This window comes from Egretta garzetta, unplaced genomic scaffold (assembly GCF_000687185.1).
Source record: "Egretta garzetta isolate BGI_Z169 unplaced genomic scaffold, ASM68718v1 scaffold23, whole genome shotgun sequence".
Classification (NCBI taxonomy): Eukaryota; Metazoa; Chordata; class Aves; order Pelecaniformes; family Ardeidae; genus Egretta; species Egretta garzetta.
Window position 1 is genome coordinate 3,537,665 of NW_009259237.1, and position 16,878 is coordinate 3,554,542.

General features: G+C 37.8%; 1 protein-coding gene across 1 annotated transcript in view; it reads left to right on the forward strand.

Moving 5' to 3' along the window:
* Positions 1-16,878, forward strand: part of PEPD (peptidase D) — a 159,495-nt gene that overhangs the window by 80,982 nt on the left and 61,635 nt on the right. Inside the window, exon 10 of the mRNA XM_035891534.1 lies at positions 15,437-15,505. Within this exon, the coding sequence (XP_035747427.1) occupies positions 15,437-15,505 (69 nt within the window). The remainder of the gene's footprint in view (positions 1-15,436; positions 15,506-16,878) is intronic.

Sequence of the window (16,878 nt, forward strand, 5' to 3'; positions counted from 1 at the left end):
ACAGCAGAGAGAGTTCAACCACAATGTAGAGTTTTAAAGTTATTTACAGTGCTTGAAGGTCTGTCTGCGTACGGTATCCATTTAATCCGGCCTAAATCTAGGGAGCTGTCTTCTGGTCCTGCCACTCTGTCTAATGGCTGTTAATAATAGCTGTTCTAGTCGCCCTGTCTTCTGACTGAAAATCTATCTAGAGCTGTTGCATGTCATGAGGCAGATCAAAATTGACATTTTTTATTGATGTAACTGGTTTCTGCTGAATACTTGGGGACAAATAAAAGTAACTGAACTCAAAAATGAAGGGGAAAAGTCATTCGTTTGGTTGAATTACCAGTCAACTGACATCTGTAGTTAAATAAGTAGTCCTTTAAAAAGTGCAGTTTAAAGTATACTTGAAAAGTAAAGAATTAAAGTCAGATTTTTAGATATCAGTTGCTTTAATATATCACACTTATGTTCTTGAACATAAAAATAATTTCATTATTAACTCTTTTTAGATATCAGTTGCTTTAATATATCACACGTTCTTGAACATAAAAATAATTTCATTATTAACTTTATTAAATTAATCCATGATGTAGACAGATCTTACTTAACACTTCCATTTCTTTCCAGTAGATGAAGTATTAAAAGTGAAAAACTGTGCACATCTTTCTTTGCTCTTACTGTTCCTGAACTATTTTAATACCTATATATGTATACAATATAGAAGATCTGAAAAGTGGTTTAAATTTTAGCAGATCATCTGGTTCTGATTTACACTTGGGGCAGGAGGAAGGGGAGCCACCAGTAGGTGCAGACTGGGGTTATGGGAGATGCCAGGTTGAATTCCTGATGAAGGAAGCTTATTTGGCAACTATGACAGTGCTGATACGAGGTTCCAGTAGTGGAGGACAAGTATTTAATTAATTTGAGTTAATGTGTTGTTATGAAGGACATGTTATTAAAGAAACCTAGATTTAATTTTTTAAATTAGATTACATTTAGTTGATAAAGTTAACTCCATGGCTGTAATATACTTAGCCTTCAGTAATGCATTTGACTTATTATCACACAACATTCTGATTAGTTGTATACAATATTAATAAGGTACACATTAAGTGGATTAAAACCTGGCTAACTGACAGAAGTACTTGTCAGGAATGAGTCATCTTCTAATACTTATTCTTTTTTCACAAATGGGGTTACAAAGGAGTTGATTTTAAATCTGATGGTATTTGACTTCTCAGAAGTAATTTCTAGATCCCAGTAAATCATACAGATGTAGACCTTTGAGAGTTAGTAGGACATCAAAATGATGGGAAGGTTGAGCAGTAAAATCTGGATCATTTGATCAGCTGAGCTTATTAATATAGGTTTTTTTATTAAAAATAATTTTAAAAATATAGACAAGAGACAGGTCATAAGTTCAAGAAGAAGGAATTTAGATAAAAGCTAGAGAATACTGGACTTGTGATCTGGAAGTAATTTAGACATGAGAGTTTGCAAACAACTGATCGTGTAGTGTGAACTGTGTAGTGAAACTCTCTGAGAAACAGCTTATGAGATTTCTATATATACATCAGAACAAAGGCTTAATTACCTCAGGGGGAATGAATCTAGCCCAAGGTAATGTTTTTTAAATCTCTCTGTAGTGCTTCCATGTCTGATGTCTACATAGGATGTCACAGCTAATGCCTTCTAATGTCAGCTCCATGGCAAGGAACACTTTTTCCTTGAGAAATAAGAGTGTCTACACACTGAATTATCCAAGAGTAGTAATTTTGGTAAATACAGGCAATCCTTTAAAGAGTGTACAGGTACTATTGGAGGCTACTCGGGCACTTAAACAAAAAGCCCCCACATGTTTAGTAGCTGCATGGTGAAGCCAAACAAATTTGAATGGAAATTGGGGGACCTAGGTAAGATATAAACCATAAACAAGGTAAATGGTGAATTCTACCTGTTTACAATTTCACCACTTTTTTAAAATGGAAAACCAGCTTATTGTGGCAAAGTCTTTTCTAAGTAAGGACTTAGGCAAGTTAAGTGTAAAAACCTGCTTGTGTGAGCAAACTAGTGGTCAATGTTTCCTACACTTTACCCTGAATTCAGAGAATTCAGCAGCCCTCACTGCTCCCTGATGTGCCATGGTCTTCAACAACATGTCCTGGTCTTCTAACATTCCCCCTGGTCTTGGTCCTCTCTTTGGCACTTGGGACATGAGCCAGATCTTTTTGACTTGTGTTTGTGGAGAGCTGTCAAATCTGATGGTAAGAGTGGCTGCTCCTATAGCCTGCTTATGGGGGTTTCAGCACTGCTCACATCTGATGCTCGCTTTGACAGTGGGGAATGGCAAATAAACCCCATATTTCTATTTGTATCTCGTGAGTTTACTGAATCCAGTGAAAGAGGTTTACCTCTTCTGTGTGTAGGCACCTCCAGAGGGAGATGAAAGGTGTAACACACTAGTGAAAAGATAATTGCCAGCTGAATCAAGAAGTATTTAAAGCACTTTAGATTCCTGGCAGAACTAGTGCCCATGGCTTGTAGGCATACTGGACTGTCTGTTGGAGCTGCTCACAGCCCTGTTACAGATTGCAAGGCAAGAAATAAGCGTTGAGAATTTCTGTAGATGGATCCACTGCTGCTTGGACATGGCATTAGGCTCTGGGACATGCTTTAAGGCAGTGCAACTATGTAGATCTTTTTCCGCCATCTTTGGGGATGTGATTGCTTGTTCAGCACAGAAGACCTGGTGGGGTTAGTCTGGGAGCTGTTGTCCTGCAAGTACTGCCTCTGCATGTTGCTCTGTTTTCCTGTGTGCCTTCATCTTCCTGTAGGGAGAAGGAGCTATGGTTGGTAACGAATCTTCTATATAGACAGGACAGGTGATGCCATTTTGGTGCAAGAGCATGACTCTGCCTACTGACAGATACAGGTTTCCTGTGCAGTTTGACATCTTGCCATGAGCAGTTTCAAGCCCTAAGTATACATGCAGTATCAGGACAAAAAAATTATTTTTTTTATGGATCAAAAAATTACGCTGTTGACCATCTACTGGAATTCTTGTTTTATTTGCTGCTAGTGGAGGCTCTGCAATGCCAGGAGTGGAGTAACTGAAACATCCTCAGAGTTTTAGGCATGCAGTGAAATGTTAGGCTCATTTATAGTTGGTTGACATGATCTTTCTAATCCTTATGGTTTTAATTCTTTCTAATAAAAGCAGTAGATCTGCAGAAACTGATGAGCACTGAGCTGGGCAATTTTCTGTGTGTCACTTACAAGCAGGCAAGTGGATTTGTCAAGCCTTGCGTGACAGCTTGAATTGTTGAAAGTTCTGTTGAGGGTGTGCTTTCCCATCGCTTTCACCTGAATGATGATTTGTACTCTGCAGCATGGACTAAGGGAACCACCATCAGTGTTACAGATTTCTTCTGGAGTCTGCAAGCGCTTGAGAGCTGTTGGCATTGTCTCTGCTGAATGCGTTTCATTTGTTCCCCATGTCTTGCAACAGTATTTGTTTTGAAAGTTGCATATTGTCGTCTTAGGAGTTGAAATTAATTAATGTTTCTAAAGCTTTATTCGCATGAGTTCACCTTTGCAAAATATTCCCCGTGTGAGCAGAAAACCACGCATGTTGGAGTTTCCAGGACAGCATGCAGGGGAGGGTAGCCTCTTCTGTCTCTTGAGAACACTTTCTGGTTCTGTTGACTTGACTTTAGCTTTCTGGTCTGTTGGGCAGAAGATTGTTGGAGACAGAACAGATTAATCTGGACACTTTTAGCCATATAATGTTAAAGTGTTGATACATGTTTTCTTTACTCTGAATCTTTTTCAAAGACTTACAAGTCCTCTCTAGATTTTTATAACAGATAGTTCATAGCCCCAAGAGTAGATCCTTGGAGTCATCTATCTCGGGCTTGGGTCTCAAAAGAATAATTCCACTGGATTGAAGAGGCAAGTGTTTGAAATTCAGGAGACTATAAAATTGATTCTTCCATAAAGAAGTAATTTGTAGTAAATGGTGTAGTCCTCTGGGCAGCTATTCACTCATTTTATATGACCAGGACCCTTGAAACATGGTCAGAAAGATTAGAGAAGGACATCTCTGATCTGTCATTTATCTGCACAAGCCAGGAATACTTTTCTTTTGATGATACAGTATCTGGGAGCAGACCCAGCCAAACACACTATCTTACTGTAAACTTCTGGGGGTAAGGAAAATGCACTTTTAAGAGAAGTTTGGGTAGTGTTCTGGAGTTAACTAGATGATTCTGAAATACTTAACCAGGTTTTTTATATTTAGTTGCATGTTCTCTGCTAGGGAAGCAGCAATGGGCTGTGTCACTCCAGAAAGCGTGTAGGAGATCCAGGCGGGGTTGCAGAGTTCTGCCTTCTGGGAAGTAAAAGTGTCTGGCATGAGCTCTTCCAAAAAAGTATCCCCCCCCCCCCCCCAAGAAAATGTTAGTCACCTCTCCCTTCCTGCATTATTCTGGTGTACTAGACTCGCTCAGCCTTGAAAGCAAGTAGGCAGCTGGCGTTTGCGTGCCGTGTCCTTGCTTCAGTAGAAAGTCTCTGTAGGCAGAGAAGGAAATAATAGCACTTACTGGCCAAAGTGCCATCTTAAAACAAAACAGTTTCTATAGTTAGCATTTAAATACATCAGGAAATTAAATTGGAAGTGAGACAAGCTGTTGCTTTCACTGCTATATATGTGATTAGCTTCTGTCATAATGTTATTTCTGGTATCGGTCTTATTACTGTCCTTCCCCAACACTTCTAACAGCTAAACTATTTCTTCTTCTTGAATATTTATTCTCATTTAATATTACTGTGCATGCCGTCCTTAAACATATTTGTCCTTGGCCTCATACTGGGTGGCACCATAAGAGACAGTAAAAACATTAGCCGGTTTGGGAGGGCAGGTGATGGGAGGAGGTACAGTCTCATTTGTCTGCTTGTCACTTGTACTTGCACTACAAGACTCCTGACATGGTGGAATAGCAATTGGATGCTGTACTTAATAAATTTAAGAGTTGGGGTTTTTTTCAAGGTAGATGTACTGTAATCCTTTAAAAAGTACAGAGTGTTCTCGATAAACCTTGATAAAGCATGTTGCCACATACCATTTATTCCTGACATCTCTTAAGTATGAATACTTAAATATTCAAAATGACCTTTCTTGATATGCACTCAAGGAGATACAGGTCATATACTCTTCATAATAAGCTGTTGTTATTTAATCAGAATATAAATGGGCAGTACACTTTATAATGTATTACAATATACTCCATGCCCCCAAGACTTGGCTCTATAAGCAGGAATAGGCAAAAAGGGAAATAGGAGGAGAGGATTTATATGAATTAAACTATCCAGCAGCTTACGTCCTGTTGTGTGGATATTTCAGTGACTTCATGATAGGTGCCTGTGATGTGAAAGCATCTTACTATCAAGGTTTATTAAATGCTAAATATTTTTTAGAGGAAACTTGAAATATCAGCAATTTAATTAATCTATCCAAACAGTCAAAATCAGCTTATGAAAATTAAATTTAACACATCTGAGTCAGTAGAAATAACATAATACATCTTTTTGAATATTTGTAAAGTTCAATTTAATGGATAAATTAAGGAGGCTTCTGCCATAAGTTTATTAGTTTCCTCATACCAGATTCAGACCACTGAAAGCAGCAAAACCCTAAGAGTGAATTTTCTGCATTATACCACTATTTGGAACGTGCAGAGTTTAGAAACATGTTTCATAACTGTAATTTATCACATTTTAGGTTGTCTCAGCAAAAAAAAATACTATTATAACAACATGCAATTTTAAAGGTTGAATTGTGCTACAGGATACTGAGTGTTCCCAATCAGTTATCTATAATCTCTGTGATTCAGAAACAAATAATTTGTTCCATATTTGCATTAAAAACTGACTTAGCCATAGTAAAGTGCAGTTAAACTTCCATCACTTTCATATTTATGAGTCTCAGCCTCCCAGTAATGCAGATAATGGGGAGTTGGCTGCAGTCATCGCATTATGATCATCTACCACCCTCCCCTCTCAGGGGGAGGCAAAGGGGTACCCTGAATAAATGAAAATTGATGGCTCCTGCAATAATTAAAGCATTTCTTGACTTGTGTTGTTTCTTAAAACTAGTAAGGGAAAGAAGTAGGAGAATCAGTATAGATGTCACCTTATATTTTCTCCTTAACTAGCACATTTTTAGTAGCCTTGTGTTTTGAGTTGAAGAAGTTCAAAGACATGCAAGTTTAATAATAAGGATAAAGCATTTCTCTTTATTATGGTCAGTTACCGCTAATCTCCTTTGAGTTTTAACAGGGATTTATAGGGATTCATTTGTGTTTTAGGTTTGGAGATAATTAAGTACCTTTCTGCTGCAAAGAAGAAATGGAGAGAGAATTGGCTCAAAGCTAAAACAAGATTCCTGTACTAGCGCATATATTAAACTTCCTTTTATTTGGTTGTCACCCCAATAGGAATGATTAGTGGGTTGTAAAGAAAGAAAATGTATTGCATTACATCTATTAAAGCATGTTTTATATGTAACAGTAATTAAAATATAATTGAAATCATGAGTTCTTCTAATTATTGGCTTTACATAATGCATAGTTAAAGAATGAGCATCTATAAATGTGTCCTTTTTACACATCCAGAAATGGTTTGCTGGCAGCATTTTAATTAAAGATGGATTAGTTAAAATGCAGTTTAATCATTCTGTCATCAAAGGATTTAGACCTCATTAATTAGCTGTTGATAAATAGGTTTAAACTACAAAAAATTTAATTTAAAATATGCCAGTTGAGATCTAGAATTATTAGAGCTGGAAGTGGAGCAATGAGTCTAAGAAAAATTCATGCCATCTTCTTCCATGATATTAGATTTAAGTATGAAACTTAGACCAGTGCAGAACTTAGTTCTGCCTTTTTACTAATGGCTGTGACTCCGAGTGGACTTTAGAATTGGTGAAGAAATAAAACGGAGACCATTCTTAGTGATCGTTGCTTTCTAGTCTGGCAGTGGGGTCTGTTTTCCATTTATATATTTGATAAAGATTGAAAAATCATTTAAGAATCTTTCTGCTGTAGAAAATGGATGAAAATAAATCCTGGATTCAAGGTTTTATAGCTTCCTCATTGCTGTACAGGAGCAGTGTGTGAGGAGATCCCGCTGCTGTGTTCGCTACCTAAATACAACAGATGGGGAGTTCCAGACTTCCAGGCAGGCAGGAGCATGAAGCAACATACAGAAGGTGATGTTACCACCGTGTAGAAGAAGGCCAAGTTCCCGCCTTAAAACGCATGTTCTGTGGCTGTGTGCTCCCTGGTGCCAGTATTGAACTACCCAGCTAGAGACTGACTGTTTCACTTGCTGTTGCAGTAGGCTCCGGAACTGCATATGGGGCCTGTTACCCCTCTCAGCTGCAGGGCTGGTTATGCAAATCAGCTCGAGTTCATTACTTGTAATGGTCTAATCATAGGTGGAGCCTCAGTGATGGCAATCTCTTGTGCTATTTATGCTTGTTCTGTCAGTTACTTAATGGTGGTTCTTTGACTTACTGGAGTTCTGATGCATTCCTTTGGGTTAATCTCATTTGTATTCTCTGTAACAGCCCCTTGGCAGACCTAGCAGCTCTGGAAGAGGCATGGTCCTCTGCTGACCGAGCACACACTTACTCAAGTTGAGCTTCTGCATACGAAAAAAACAGAAAGTGAGGTAGACCTTGAGTTGCAAGTTTGTCAGAATTAACATTAAAACCTTGCAGTTTTGTACTATGACTATCTTAATCAGCTTAATTGCTATGAATCAGTAGCTGTAAGGATTTCAATAGTTCGGTAGTCATAATATTTGAATCCGTAAGTCAGCTGGTTTTTATGCAGATGAATTGAACAATTCTGACAAATGATAAGTGAATTTTTCGAGTAGAGTTAAAAGAGTTTCAGGAAAATAATAATTTGACAACCATATTTGAAGGCTTTCTTAAAGGCTTCTTGAGTGTTAATTTAAAGATTGACTTACTGAAAAGGTGTATTTGCAGAGCACTCTGGCAACTGTCCTATCTCTAGGGTACCTGTTCAGTTGTCTTGCCCAAGCTTCTGGAAAAGCAGCATCTGAGTATGAAGTTATAGACTTACATGATCATTGTTTGCATTTGAATGTTGGTAACGAAATGGATTAGCTGAACTTCTGTGAAAATGCATAATTTGATGAATTTTCAGAGTGAGGTAGAGAAATGTCACACCAGCTTAGAATTAGATGAAAGACAAATCAAGTGAGAATGGGTATATGCATTTCTTTAAGACTGCATCTGTTAAAACTCTTGCCCTTTCCTCATACTGAGAAAAAAAAATGTATTTAAACTCAGAGCTGTTAGAAGAAACTTATGTCAATTTGTCTGGGAGGGAGGAGGGGAGATAATTCCACAGGCATTCTTAAAGTACTGCGGTATCATAGAGTTGCGTTGTTTCTTTGTTCTCTGTCTCAAAAATAATTCAAAAATTTTTGGTTTGCAAAATGAGGGGGGAAAACTTGCTTCATGTGGAATAGTTAACTGTGGTAATAAAAGGACAGCCGTGAAATTAAAAAAAAAAAAAAAAGAAAATGTGTGTGTGTGAGGAAAATGCAATTCCATATTCTCTGAGTTCACCAACCCGTGTAGTTTAGCCAAAAAGATGAAATACCAGCTAATGTCATATAATCTCTTCAGTTATTCTTTACATGAGACAGGTAATTTATAATTCCCAATTATGCAATTAAAATGCTAATTATCCCTCACCTAAACTCTCTGTTCTTGAACTGAGATTATCAATTACCTTCAATCATTGCAAATCATATATGACATATGTGACAGTGCTGAATTTTGTATTATTTATGGACTTTCTGTTTAATGTGTCTGGTTTCCAGGTAGCAGTAATGGCTGGTGAAATGGCTTTGCCTTGGTGGGCTTTGTTTCTTGAAGGAATGGCATTCCTTCTGATCTGTGTAGTTTTGCGTTCTTAAAATATATCTGCATTTTGGGGCAATCTTGCCCTCTGTTCCTGCCCTGAGCCCTGGCTTGTCATCCATTTTAGTACAGAGAAGTAGCACGTTTAGAAATATCAACATGAATTTTTGATTACAAAGGTGAGACCAATCACTTCTATGCTGCTTCTACACACCTTTTCCTTATTTCATAATAGATGTTCTGCACTGTAGCTACATTAATATGCTGCCAGTTTCATGTGTCATACCTGCTTGCTAAAGTTACAGTTCTTCTACTCCTGCAAACTCAAGTAACATTTTTCTCTTCTAAGGACTTACTGTTACCTAGAGTTTGTTACATATAAATGAAAATAACTTACTTATAGAAAACACACCAAAATCGAGAACAGAATCTAGATGTTGGAATTCAGAAGGATCAAATTTTTTTAAAAAATAACATATTGTTTCTGCTTGTGCATCATACAAATTAGGACAATTTTAAATAGAGATACTTCAAAGTATAGCTACTTTCAGTAATTCTAGCTGATAAGTAAGCTTCAGCAGCTCTACTCCATGGGCATGCAAAACAACCCAGCCAATGGTTTGAATGTTTAAAATTTTCAATAGAAGTAGCGTAGACAGGTTTAAGAAGTCAGTTCATAGAAGTGGTTTTGTTTCCTGTTGTTCATGGAGCAGTAAGTTCTATTCTAAACAATTTCCAGTCATGTAGGTCACTTACTGCTTTTGTATATCTTTAATGATATTGTCTCCAAGGTGTAGAAGAAACCTTTGCTCATCTGCTTATAGTGCTAATTTTCTTGCTCTGGTGCAAGTTGGTAATCCACGAGTTGTTCATAGTAGTAAACTGGATTATTTCTCCTACTCTTCTCCACTCCCTTTACTTTTTGCAATGAAGTATAGACTTTTTTTGTATTAAAAGAACCTCGGACATGTTTTGCAATACTGCCATGTTTTGTTGTGAAGTAAATGAAAATAGGATTAGATAATCTAAACCTTAAAGCATCTAGTTGCCCATGCAAAATAAATTACATTACCAAAGTAAATTGGTTAACAAAGGAAAATGCTCTGTATTTAAGAACTTTGCGATGTCTAATGTGGGATTAACGGAAGCACTGCTCAGCTTGCTGCTATATCCACTGGTGGATTGTTACTGATGCTGCCTCTTCTTTCCTGTGTGCACAGTTCTTCCAGCCTAGTTTGATGCTTAGTATAAATACTTTACATATCATGGACAAATTATATTTACTGTGGCTTAACAATTTTGTGTTATTCGAGCTTACTCATGTGAAGATATTTCTGTGTCTAAATGATGAAAACAGTGGCTTTCAGTCCTGGTATAAATAGAGAGATCAGCTCTGGAAAATTTGGCCTTTTGTGAGTTCTTTAAAAAAGCTTAGGGTTTTAGCTTGTCTCATGGCTACGCTTGATATTTACACAGTACAAAAGCATAAGGGCATGTTCTAGTTGTAATTCAAAAGTAATTCAGTGCACAGGTATCTAATAGTTATTCACCTACATCTTCCAACTGTGCTCATAAAAACAAAAAAAAAAGAAACTACAGAAAATCCTCCAAGTTCTGTACAGAACTCCCTTAAGCTGCTGTGGTTTCCAATTTACAGTTCAAAACCACCTGCTTGCATTTCAAGGCAAGTCTCAAGGGCTGTGTTCAAAGAATACTATTTTTGAAGTGTGTAAAGGTTTCTTTTTATTAGGAGGCAACATTCTCAAAGGTGCACTAGGAAATTATTGTGATCTGAAACATCCTCAAAACAGTGAGTGATCCAGTGTGAATTTTTTTTTATATAAATACATTTTTCAATATAAACACCTTAATGAGGTATTGACCCATGAGTGTCCTTGACTCTTGCATACATTGTATGCTTCACAAGGCAAGTTGTGTTTCTGACAGTAGATCTCTCTGATACACAATCTAAAAAATCTGGTTCCTGAACTACCTGTATCCAGCAGGTATTCTTGACATGGCTCCAGTATCTGGGAATAATGAACAGGGTTATTCAGTGGTATTGGGCCTCCTTTATTGGAAGCCTTGGAAAGAGTAATTGTTCCTCCATCCCAAGGTGATGCGCGCATCTCGTTCTGCAGTGCTTCGCTGCAGTCGCTAAGGACATGGGACAGCAGCAGAGGGACTGTCAGAAGATGCCACTGAGGAATGTATTGGGTGATGTTAGGGAAACTAGGCTTAAGTTTTTAATAGTTTTCTTGTCATATATTCTTGTCATTTTTTGTTCCCTCTTTTCTTTTCTTCATACTTACTGCATTTTCTGTAATTTCAGTTTTTACCTGTTTTTTAAGATATACGCCAAAATACTCAATTGGATTTTTATTTAGAAGTTGAACCTTCTTGATCTAAAAGTGTCTTGGGTTCAGGAGGGAATAGTGAGAAATATAAAATGTGGTTTTCTTGTAAGTATTTGTTATAAATCAAGAAGACCTGATGACAAGAATTAAAATTAGAAATTACTTGTTTACTTCTTTTGGGAAATCAAAATCACACTCTGCTGAGTCTGTGTGGATATGTTGTACTCTAGTGATGAGGAAGATCTGAAAATAAGCAAAAAATGTGAGGGAGGTCATTACAGATAGTTTCTATCCCTCCTGCTTTAAGTGCCTTTATTCCATAAATCCACTTAAGTTAGGAAAACTGTTGACATTAAACTACTTTATTTGATTCAATTTGCATTCATAGCAGAGATCTGATTGTAACTATCAGCGTGCATTAGATAGCAGTAGAAACTGGACCAAAGATGATCATAAAACACAAGCATCATTGTCAGACTGGTTCTTACAATTTGTTAGAAACACTATCCTTAGCAGGTTTTACTTTAATGGCTTTTTAGGCTGTTCTGAAGTTGAGGCTTTTTAAGCATTCTGGAGTTTTGTTTGGATGTATTCAATACTCTTTAAGATCTCAAAAATAGCAAGTATATACTTTTTCTGTTATTTCTAACTCATTATTTCTGAAAGCGGAGTTTTCTTCTCTCTCGAGTCAGTATAGTCATTAAGGTAGCTAAGAATTGGCAGAGCAGTGAGGATAACACTGTCTTGTGCCTCAGCAAATATGCAAGGGTGGGGGTAAGTGCAGTCATGTCAGATTTACTTGAGTTGATGGCAGCTAATACTTGCTCTTTTTTAAGTTAATGGAAAAAAACGGAGGTTTTTAAAACTACTTGCAATCTCCACATATTGTCAGTCAGCTAAAGAAGCTGGTGTTTTTGGAAAGAAGAAAAAGCACCAAACCCAGGATGTACCTCTACATTTAAAGGAAAACCAAAACAGTTTCAGAAGCACTGCAAAACCCATGCCAGCTCAAACAAAGCTGTATGCATTTAAAAGGTGACATCTGACATGCAAATACACCAATGGCTGATCTGTATACACCACCAAGGTAGTACATGCATGATAAGTAATACATACACCCTCCAGGGAAATATTGCATAAAACATGACAGGAAGCTTTGAAACCCATGAAAGAAGGAGAAGAGAAAGAGGTGCTTAACTTCTGTATCTGTGTGGGTTGCATTAAAAGCTCACAGCAAAGCATCGAGCACTGACATAAAACTGCCTAAACACACATATCCTCCAATCTAAAAGACCAGGCAAAGTTCAAGATGTGATATTTGCAACATATGTGGAGTGCCAGATTAATTGATATTCCATCCAACTATTTCAGACTTCATATTTTTGTATCGCACTTTTGGATAAAGATTCTCTCAGTGTGTAGACAGTGAAATCCTGGTGTGAAGAAGTCTAGTGGCAGAATCTGCATTAACTTCAGTGGAACCAGGATTTTAACTATGAAGTACTGGCAACTTCTCTAATTCTATATATACATTTTTCAGCTTTGAAAAGCCAGCATTTTCCATTCAAGGGATATGCAATCCTTCACTTATCTGAGACATGTTATACAAGGATGTGGCTGTCTCTGACAGAAAGGCTGGTTTGGTTTTTTGTTTTTTTCCAGCTGCATGAACATGTTTCTAATGAGCCATAGCCCAAAAAAGTAAATTCAAAAGAGTAATGTGAGTAGTTTTACTAGCAGAAAACTCATTACCTGGCAAAGTTGTACTATCTTCAGCTCCGTCACATAAACAACCACTTCTTACTTACTCTTAAAAGAAAGCCCATAACATTTGATGAAACATTGAGGTTCCTTTTTTAGAACAGAGAAACAAAGTTTGGGCAACAGCTGGATTATAGGAAGCATGTATTAATGTATTTACCACTTTTTACTGCTAATCGGGGAGTGCTGCGAAAGGTGAATACTGTTACTTGGCTGCACAGTTTCATATAAATTGCAAACATGAATATACGATCGGTTGTCATATGCAAAAATAAACCCTGCTCTATCCCTGCATCACTGATGATGGAAAGATGTTTACAACCTTCATTATTTCATTTTAAAGCTCTTTAGAATGTTACTGAAAGTTGCTGTCTAGAGGAGATAGTTTATTCAATCATTTAGGTGAAGGGTCTAATAAAATACACTAAAAGTTGCTTCCTAAAATGTAACTATACATATATAACAGTATCATATGTTACTGTGCACAATGTTTGTCCATAGTGTCTGTCACAGAGTAAACCTTGCCTGCAAGCATGCTAGGGAAGAGCAGATCTGTAACTTTGTTTCCATATGAAATGTCCATTCCGCAAAAACATGTCTGCATCAGAGGAAATGACAGTTTAGGTGATAAATTTTATTAGCTCAATTTACTGATATCTCCTCTGTGCCCTCACCATGTCAGAGTTTCTCCTTAGCTTCCCTGTCAATTTGACCTACTCTTTGCCATGACTGGTTTCTAGGGCAATACAAAATTAGTATTTCTACCTTGTAAAACCACGGCGTTTTGAGCAGAAAAGAGATCTTGTAAACTGGGTCTCCCTACTAAGTCTCTAAATATAGGCTTTTCTTTTTCCTTGTGTGATTAATTTGTATGTTTTGTTTTGTTTTTCTTTAAATACTGTCATTCTGTGTAAATTTAAAATCTGGTTTGGATTTACAAGCATGTAATGTCTTTAATAGCCTTCAAAGAATTTGAATTGTGTTCTGTGGATTGCTGCTGCAGAAGGACAAAATCACATCATCTCTATTCTTTGAATAGCACCATTATCACTCTGTGTTAATGAAATGATTTCAGTATTACAACAAATGAGTTTTTGAAATTCATTCAGTATTAAAGGGAATTGGATTGTAATTAGAGCATATTTCAAAAAGAATAAAAGGATCCATGATATGTGCTTAGCTCTTAAAGTACCTAATCCTATATTAATTGTGCTTTGGGCACATCTGCCCTCATGTGAAGGGGGCTTTGACAGTAAAGATGAAAGTGTTTAATGCTTTTAAGGCCAAACAGCTCCTCCAGCAGGACAGCATCGCAAGAGGAGTACTGTTGGAGAGCACGGGGTTCTTTCCCCTTTCCGCTTTCCCCTTTCCGCTTTCCCCTTTCCGCTTTCCCGCAAAAGCAAACCACATGGTGTTGTAATGTTCTTTATACGTTGTGGGGGACTCAGCCTAATGTTATGATGTTATCTTCTTGCTGTTGGGATTGAGTCTGTGTTGATTATTTTTTTTTCCCTTGTTTGGGCAGGGGAAGATTATAGTGGTATTTAGGTACCACAACCTGAAATTGAATAGTCTTGTCTTCTCTGTGTCTGTTGTGCTACAGACAAGAAAACATGAGACCATCTATATCAGCACGGACCATGATGCTAGCAAAAAGTGCCTGGCTTGATGTAGTCAGAATGATCTGCTGGCTTGTCTGAGGAGGAGGGTGTACAGCACGGTCAGATGTGCTTCAGGCTTCACACATACATAGGGATATTTAGTTCAGCTTTCAGCAGAGGGTAGCAGTGAGGTGGTAAAAATGAGAGCACTTCTGCTGAAATTATTTTGAAGAAGAGCTTTGCCCTCTCTGGCATTGGTTTGACTTCTCTTTTGCTGACTCTACACACCATAGACTGAAGGCAGCAGGGCTGAAAACAGGGATCACGGATGTGATTCTGTACCTGAAATGCAGCAAGAAGTGGTTTTCTTAATTCCACTTTGGAGAGTTTGTCCACCTTCAGCATGTAACCGTTACCGTCCCATTCATTCTACGGTCAGATAACTACCTTTTGCCAACAGTAACTTGCCTTTCTATGTGGAGTTGTTAAGTAAGCAATTTGCCATTTGAAGTTACCAAGCTGCACTCGAGATCCTCTTCTCTGCTGCAGAGTTGCTTAATGGGCTTCATGGAAATCGCGTGATGTTCCTTAGGACAGCTGAGCTGTGATGTGGGTGAATTTGAGTGCTCAGCTGAGCAGAAATGGGCAGGGCGCCTTGTTGGGGAGCTGGGGATTTGCACCGACACAGCTGTACTCAAGCAAGACTTCCTTTCCTCCCTGTCTTGTGGTGGGTTTGAATATATTATTAATTACCACCTTTTCTTTCTTTGCAGCCTGTTCCAGCACTACTGCTATGCTCGGGGTGGCATGCGCCACACTTCCTACACTTGCATCTGTGGCAGGTAAGTTGATGGTTTATACTGAACTGTTGCAGCCCTTGTGGTCAGTTTCCCACTGGATATTTGTGCAATTGTTGCTTTTAGGCAAATTATGTGTTTACAAGTGCCACCAGAGTGAGTTTTGAACTGTTTCCTCTGGAAAAGCCAAAGAAAGATGGCTAGCACTGTTTCTTAAAGAAATAACTCGGTTACAGATTCTGCTACACTCAAGAGATTCCCCAATGGCTGCTGCTACTGCCAAGATCAAGTTTATGCACACATCTGTGCTGCAATTGGCTTTTTTATTAAACAGTGTTATGGAGAAGGGCTTTAGAGCTATTCTTTGTTGCTCAAAAATACTCTCCTTTGAAATACATCTTAAATATTTCATATCATTCTCAAAATTCTTTGCCTCAAAGGTTAGGATACAATTAAAATAACCTTTTTGGAATTTGGAAATTTTTTGCTCTCTCTTTTTCTTCCTGAACAGCTAGTGTTGAAGGTATTGTATTTGGGAAAGTACTAGAAAAGTTCCCCCTGCAATGCACATTTTTAATTTGCAGAATTTCAAGAGACTAGTGTTGTAGGACAGCTGTGTGCTTTGTGCAGTGATTAATCTTATTTAGTCAGTGGAATTAATCTAATCAGAGATATATGACAGTTGGATGAGGCATATATGTTGGTATATATGTACCACTTGTAGATCTGCTGCTACTCACAAACATTTGCCCTACACTGAAGTCCCATACACTTACAAAAAATAATTTTTACATTAATGACAATGTTATATTGCTTTGGAAGTAATAAGGACAATTAGCATCTTTGCTTCTTTCTGCTGTTTATTCAATTGCTTACTTGTAAATGCAATTTTCCAATTTATATGCAAAATTGCAGCAGGAGCATGAGCAGTTTTATGGCAAATTGTGCATCTAAATTGTCTGAAGTTTCCTGTTTTAAGTACCATCATATAACTTGAGAATTAACATCCCATTGAAATGAGACTCCATCTCTATGGTATTGTCACAGGCTGTGATGGTAAAATCAAGTTGTCTCTGTGTATGGTTTTTTGCAGCCGTACAGACTTCACAGTCACTTACAGTAAACCAGAATCCATACTGCAGGATCTGGTTTGGGTGCTAAAGAACATGAATGGCTTTGATAAACCTGTGGAAATGTCTACTGTATGTTTGTGTAGTGGGTCCTTGTGACCCCCTGGGGACAGACTAAACTCTCCACAGGACTGAAAAACACAGGACTTGCATTATGTGACTCAGGGAATGCAGGAGGAGGAAAGCCCCAACAATACTTCAGAAGTGGGTGATGACAGGAGCTTCCTGCGTGTCCCCTCCCACCACGCTAGAGGGGCTTAGCAGGGTGTGGGAGCGGTGTTTGAGCTG